Source organism: Homarus americanus, unplaced genomic scaffold (genome assembly GCF_018991925.1).
Source record: "Homarus americanus isolate GMGI-L3 unplaced genomic scaffold, GMGI_Hamer_2.0 scaffold7626, whole genome shotgun sequence".
NCBI classification, from domain to species: Eukaryota; Metazoa; Arthropoda; class Malacostraca; order Decapoda; family Nephropidae; genus Homarus; species Homarus americanus.
Genome location: NW_024718273.1, coordinates 14,456,608 through 14,464,107, shown reverse-complemented (window position 1 = coordinate 14,464,107; position 7,500 = coordinate 14,456,608). Strand labels below are relative to the sequence as shown.

At 39.7% G+C, this 7,500-nt stretch overlaps 1 protein-coding gene across 1 annotated transcript in view; it reads left to right on the top strand.

Moving 5' to 3' along the window:
* LOC121859584 (putative protein TPRXL) overlaps window positions 1-4,243 on the top strand; it is an 8,758-nt gene extending 4,515 nt beyond the window's left edge. The window contains exons 3-5 of the mRNA XM_042356521.1: window positions 2,065-2,165; window positions 2,381-2,781; window positions 3,046-4,243. Of these exons, the coding sequence (XP_042212455.1) occupies window positions 2,065-2,165; window positions 2,381-2,781; window positions 3,046-3,345 (802 nt within the window). The 3' untranslated portion in view covers window positions 3,346-4,243. The remainder of the gene's footprint in view (window positions 1-2,064; window positions 2,166-2,380; window positions 2,782-3,045) is intronic.
* The last annotated feature ends 3,257 nt before the right edge of the window (window positions 4,244-7,500 follow it).

Here is a 7,500-nt window from a genome sequence, read left to right as displayed (position 1 = left end):
TAACATAATTACAGTCGAATGAATAACCTGGTAATTAATGACGTTATTGCTGAGCCCTTCCCCCCCCCCCTCTGAGTTATGGTGCTGTAATTTGGCACTGTAATGTTTTTTGTAATGAGTAATGCTCGTGTAGTGCGTCTGTAATGCCGATATGATAAGTATGTAATGTCACTGTAATATATAAAATGCTGTAATGTTAAGCTGGGATAGAGTTGGTGTTGTTTATGGATCTCTCTCTCTCTCTCTCTCTCTCTCTCTCTCTCTCTCTCTCTCTCACAGGTTAATAGCCTCTAGGTAGGTTGTTACTGTAATCACCGAACCTGAAAAATATTCTCGGCATCATTAAATCGTGTGCTGAGATTTTCCACCATTACCACCACTGCTAACACCACCATCACCATCACCTTCATCCTCTCCCTCCCCCACCGTCATCACCACTATCCCCGCATCACCACCAGAACACAGGTATCCCCACAAGGTACTTCAACACCTCACAATACGCAGCACCAACCTGTGGCCGGCTGGGTGACATAACCCTTTATCTACTAACGTCAACACACACACAGGTAATGAGAAACCAATTACCTTCGATTACCTGTGATGACTCGGCTAAAAGGTGAAATAACCTCCGACGGCTGAAATAACAAAAGAAACAATAATAACAACGAGAACAAAATCAATAACAACAGTAGCATCAACAACAACGACAATAACAATAACAACCACAATAATAACAATCACAATTACAATAACAACAAAAACAACAACCATAATAACAACAAAAACCACAAAAATAAATACCTACAATAACAAGTAACCACAATTACAAAAACAACCACAACAACAACAACCACAACCCACCTCAGTGACCATAACACGACACATACTTATGAACATTGAACATCAAGGAAGAGGAACATTCTCACTCAAAATTACTAACATTATATTGAGTAGGTGAGTAACCTTACCAGAGTACTGAAGTCTCTCTCTCTCTCACTGTGTGTTTCTGTCCCTATGGCTCTCAGCTCTCCATAAAAAAGATAATAATAAGGTTTTGGTTGACAAGGAACTGAGATAACCTCCTCCTCTTCCTAGTATTGCTTCTACTCCCCTTCCTCTACCCCTTTATCTTCCCCTCCTCCTCCTCCTCCTCCCCGAGCCCTTAAGCCATTCACCCCGGGGCACCACCTCCTCCTCCACTACTGCTTGTGTGGTCCCATCATCCAGAGTCTCTTAGGATCTTGAAGGTGTGACAACGTATCTTATTGGTTCACTTTAACTTACGACAAAAAGGTAGATTTTCCAAAGTTCGTAAGATTAATTCCCACCTTAACTCGAGATGTGAGGACGTATCTAGTTGGCTCGCTTAAACTACGACGCATAGATAGATTCTCAAGGCTTCGTAGGTAAATTTTTTGCCACTTAATTAAAGATGTAAGAACGTGTGTAACTATTCTCTTAAGTTATGGCAGTTCGGATAGATTCTGAAATTAGTTAAGAGAGTAACAAATTATATTGTGACATTTCAAGATTCCTGAATCTAGTTGGATTCGGTCGAGTTTTAATTTGTCTTGACCTAGATGATAGCACCTGATAGCCAGTTAGAAGGAGATGAGAGTTGTGCTATCAGCGTGGTCTTGTTCTAACTGACAGTCACTCCTATCAGTGGGTGTTGACTGGATCTAACTGGGTGAAGTGTAGTTTATGTCACGGCTCTTATTGTGAGAGAGAGAGAGAGAGAGAGAGAGAGAGAGAGAGAGAGAGAGAGAGAGTGTGTGTTCGCATCCACTTACCATTCATTAATATTTGTATACCTGTATACTGAACTAACGTGAACTTATGTACTGAATTTCTATCTGTCTATCTAAGACAAACATGGTGGAGCTGTAATGGGGTCAGTCCAGATGAAGAAGGACCAACTGTAGCGTAGAGAGAACGACGTTAGTTTAGTTATCCATTTAGATTCTTTTTATTTTACAACATAGAAAACAAAATATTAATTGATAGAAAACGTTATCTATACTGTAATAAGGGTAACTCGTCTAATTTACACTTTCTCCACAGTCTGGACGCGACCTGCCGTACTGATAGCGGTTTGTATAGTGAAGACAGCGAACGGGACGACGACCCGAAAACTCCAGACAGATCTTCTGACCACATATCAGGTAAGTGTTTTGGCAGTTGTGCAATGTTCAGTCCCAGTAAAGTTGTATGTAAGAGAAGGCCATAATAGGGTACAGTACAACACACCTAGATTTTCGTTCCAAGAAACATAAATACTTTTTAATTGAACTAGTTGAAATTAAGAGCATGTATTTATTTATTAAGACCTGAGGCAGCTGGTGTATAATCATCAAAACATTAGTTTCCTCATCAACAGCGTCAGAGGATGACTTGTGGACGCCGCGCCGCCCCTCAGGAGGCGACTCTACCAAGGACTTTAAACATTTAATACGAGGAGGAACAGGCGACTCCAGCTCATCCTCCAGCCCCAAGTCCCACTTCAGTTTGTCACCACAGCCTGATAATTTTACCTCTGAGTTGATGATAATAGAGGAGGGTGACCTACCACAGTGGAAGGGGTCACCCTCGAAGGAAGGGGACCTAACACGGTGGAGAGGGTCGTCCACAAAAAACAGCGACTTGTCAAAGTGGAATGGTGCCTCCTTGAGTGACACCTTCATCTCCACCTCCTCCTCGACGGCGATCATCGAGGGGCTGGAGAGGGAGGTACTGTGGCTGCAGTATACCCTCGACCAGGCAGAGAAGGAGTGTGAGGAGGTGAGGTTGTTGTCTGTCTATCTATTTATCCATCCATCAATCTATCTATTTAAGCAAAGATTTCTATCCATCTACAGTATGCACTATATATCTGCCTGTGTGTTTATCTGCCCTCATCTAACTGACTGTGGATTATTCCCAGTACTACCACCACTATCACCATAATGCCTTTACAAGACTTTACATTGTTACCTTTAAGAACTATATATATATACACACATGCCAAACGTCACACTAATGTTTTCATTATTCTCCCTCCCACAGAATATCTCTAACCTAAAGCTGGTAGAAATGGAGACACAACTGGGAGATGTAAAAGGAGAAGTGGGAGGCCAGAGAGATAAATTCAACTCTTTATCTGTAGAACACGATCGGGTGTCTCCTCTCAATTCTTTCGTCTCCTCCTCCTCCTCGTCCTCATCCTCCTCCGCCTCCAACAGCTACCAGACACCCTCCTCCTCCTCCTCCTCCTCCCTCCTCCAGAAAACGGCATCCCGGGGCCTCAACCACCCTTCCAGGATCCTGCCACACTCCCCAGAATGCCTCGAGGCCACGCTAGGCTGAGGGCAAGTACACACAAGGGGTTAATACTAACTTTAACATATACGAATCATCAACCAGGGCGTCAATACATGGTCCCGTCGTCACGTATCACACACAGGGTGAGACATAAAAGGTATAACTTAAAATATCAGCTAAATTACAGGTTCTCGAGGAGGTCTTGCGTCAGTAGTTTTCTCATAAGGGAACCAACTAACATGTCATCCAAGTTCTACCGACGTGAGAACCATAAAGATCTTTTCATTGATACAGAAATAGGTTCAGGGATACAAGTACAGACACAGATACAAGAATTAGTACAGCTGCAAATACAGGTACAAGAATGGGTTCAGCTACAAATACAATTAAAAGTACTAGCACAAGTACAGTATAAAAACTGATACAAGTAAAGTTACAGAAACAACTACAGGCACAGTTACAAGTTGGGTACAGATACAAATGCAAATACATGTACAGATACAAGCATGGATACAGATACAAGTACAGATAAAGACAGTACAAGCACGAGTACAGATATTACAGGTACAGACACACGTACCATACAGGCACAGATACAAGAACAAGTACAGATATTTCAGCATGATAACAGTACATAAACTTCCATAAGAGTCAAATGTGTATTATCATGTTAAATCATCATCCACTCATCATACTGATACATAATTATCACATATTATTATTAAAATTATACACATATAAAATTATCTGACGTTACTCGAATCTCAATTACTTTACACACTTGGTTATTAAATATATATGTAACGCTTATATGATTTTTTAGCTTACAATATCAATAATTCATCCTCATTACATAATAATTCAATACATTAACTCGTGAGATACTGTACTGTGTAGTCTGTGCTCTAAATCTCGAGTTGAATCCGTTTTCTGTTCACTATCGGTGAGGTTTTAGGTGGATAGAGAAGAGCAATTCACGCCGACTGTCAACACACTTGTGACGATGCAGAGTTAAGACACTGTTTACCTGTCTGAAGTGTGTGTAAACCTACCTGTGTGAACATAACATTACCTGTCTGGAATGTATGAACCTGTGTAAACCTGAATATGTTTATCTCTCCACAGTATATATAAAATTACCTGTTGAAACATACCTGTCTTAACACCTTACCTGTCACAACTGTATGATTCCCTACCTATGTGAAACTCCCTTATGTAAATTTAAACAGTGAGAGAGTGACAAGACACCCACACGTTTTAAATTTCCCCATAAAGTAATATAAAAAAATATACTCAAACATTCAAACTGACACAAACTCACAATTTACTTAATATACAAAAAAGTACTTAGGCCTATTTTTCTACAACACAAACTACAATCAAGATAAAATCGTCTATTTTTAAATATAATTTTAGCATTTTCTTCACTTTTCTATCCCCAGCTGTACATTTTTCCCATTACTTGTACACCCCAGTCAGTGTATAAATTAACATCACCTGAAGATTAGACACCCTAGCTTACATCACCTGAAGATTAGACACCCTAGCTTACATCACCTGAAGATTAAACCCCCAAAGCTTATTTCACTTGAAGATTAACCCCCCCTAAACCTAACCTACCCCCCCCCTCCCCCGATAGCGTTATGGTGGTTACTAGGTGAACTAAATTAGGGTATCTAATTATCAGGTGATCCATAAACTGATATAATACTCGTCCAATGTAACTCATCAAGATACTAATTAACCTTAAAAGTAAATTATAACCTAACTTATAATACTGTAATTAAATATGTTTACTGAGTCGCTAATTACACACTAGACCTTTAGGCATTGTATTTTCTTTGTTATTACTGTTGTTGTTGTGGTTGTTGTAATTTTTTTCTTCTTGTTGTATTTATTGATATATTATTATTATTATTATTATTATTATTATTATTATTATTATTATTATTGTTATTATTATCATTATTATTATTATTATTATTATTATCATTATTATTATCATTATTATTATTATTATTATTATCATTATTATTATTATTATTATTATTATTATTATTATTATTATTATTATTATTAATATTATTATTATTATTATTATTATTATTATTATTATTATTATTCCACACAATACTTCAGTACATTCTAATAATTAAAATATAACACTACCGCTACAAGTATGGGACAGTAAACAAACAAACAATGGTAACAGAACATTATTATGCTATGCTAGTCTTATGTATTACGCAGTGTAGATATGTATAATAAATATTTGTATGTATTAACACCTGTTTCTTATTTATTACCTGAGAGAGAGAGAGAGAGAGAGAGAGAGAGAGAGAGAGAGAGAGAGAGAGAGAGAGAGAGAGAGAGAGAGAGAGAGAGAGAGAGAGAGAAAAAGAGAGAGAGAGAGAGAGAGAGAGAGAGAGAGAGAGAGAGACTGCTCTACTTCCAAACACATGAATACACAAAAATAATTAATACGTGGACAAACAAACAAAATAAACAATGATTAAGGAAATAAGTAGATAAGGAGGTGTTAAAGTTAATGAGATTAGTGAACAGGTGAGTATAAAAAAACATCAGGTAAACAACAGGTGGATTAGTAGTTGATTTGGTGTAGCGGACTGTTGCCGGAAGGTGTGGGGGAGTTATTGTACCGCTGGACCTGTGACGTCACCACCCGCAACAACAGATGGTGATTGTGGGACTGGGTGGTGGTAGTTGTGGTAGGTGTGGTAGGTGTGGTGGTGGTGGTGGTGACAGGTCTAGGTGGAAGGGGGTAGGGTTTGAGGGGGCTCACCTGATATTCAAAAGCGTATGGAAAATTAATCTACCTGAACTTCACCTGAACTTACCACACACACACACACACAGAGTCGCGTGGGTCAAGATAATCGTAAACCACAGATGGATGACTCGCGAGACAGATCTTACCATTCTGCTGAGATACAGGGTTGGAATCCACCCCTCCCCCCCCACACCCATTCTCCCTCTCTCCACCGTTATGACATATGTTCTCTCCCCCCTTTACCTCCCCCACCCAATTCTCTCCTCTCTCCCTCCTTAAAGAAAGGCGCGTCACGTTCAGCTCAGTAGTTACCGTTCACAGCCAATAATACCGTCTCTCTCTCTCTCTCTCTCTCTCTCTCTCTCTCTCTCGCTCCAGTCCAGTGAGTCGATCAGTGTGTGTGTACGTCTGTCTCCTGTTCATCACGCCTGCTTGATGAGGTTAGTGGTGCAGCAGGCCACTTGGTGCACGCCATTACCACCATTCATGTCGTCACTATCACCTGCCTCACCATCATCATCATCATATAAACATCTACATTCATCATCATCATCATCATCATTACTATTACCATTATCAAGATCATCACCACCATTTATCAAGTAATCACCACCATTTATCAAGATCATCACCACCACCATTACCATCACCACAACCATTAACCAGCATTACTATACGATCATCACCACCACCATTACCATCACCACAACCATTAACCAGCATTACTATACGATCATCACCACCACCATTTATCACGATCATCACCACCACCATTACCATCACCACAACCATTAACCAGCATTACTATACGATCATCACCACCACCATTACCATCACCACAACCATTAACCACCATTACTATACGGTCATCACCACCACCACCAGTCGACCTTAAAACACACCCTAACAGTATAATCTTAAAGGCACTACACTGAATGCCAATAAACAGTGCCACCTCCCTTAGTGCCAAGATCCTGACTGAACTAACTCATGAGGGGAAAAAATCCTTACCAATTAAGTTATGATTAGACAAAGCGAGTATCGAACCCTGGTCTTAGGTTGAGGTGAAACTTATGACAGCAGAATAAGCCACCTTGTATCTCTCTCTCTCTCTCTCTCTCTCTCTCTCTCTCTCTCTCCCCTTATATATATTTACACAGTGAAAGAAAGAAAGAAAGAAAGAAAGAAAGAAAGAGAGAAAGAAAGAAAGAGGCGTAGTTATTTATACCAAGGGATGCATCAGAGGGAGACGGCCAGGTCAGAGAAGTAACCAACCACGTCCTACAAATATTTATATAGTACATGAGTGTTAAGTGATGTGTGTGTGTGTGTGTGTGTGTGTGTGTGTGTGTGCGTGTGTGTGTGTGGATAATAGGTACTTGTTTTTATTTTTCTCTAAATCTTAATAC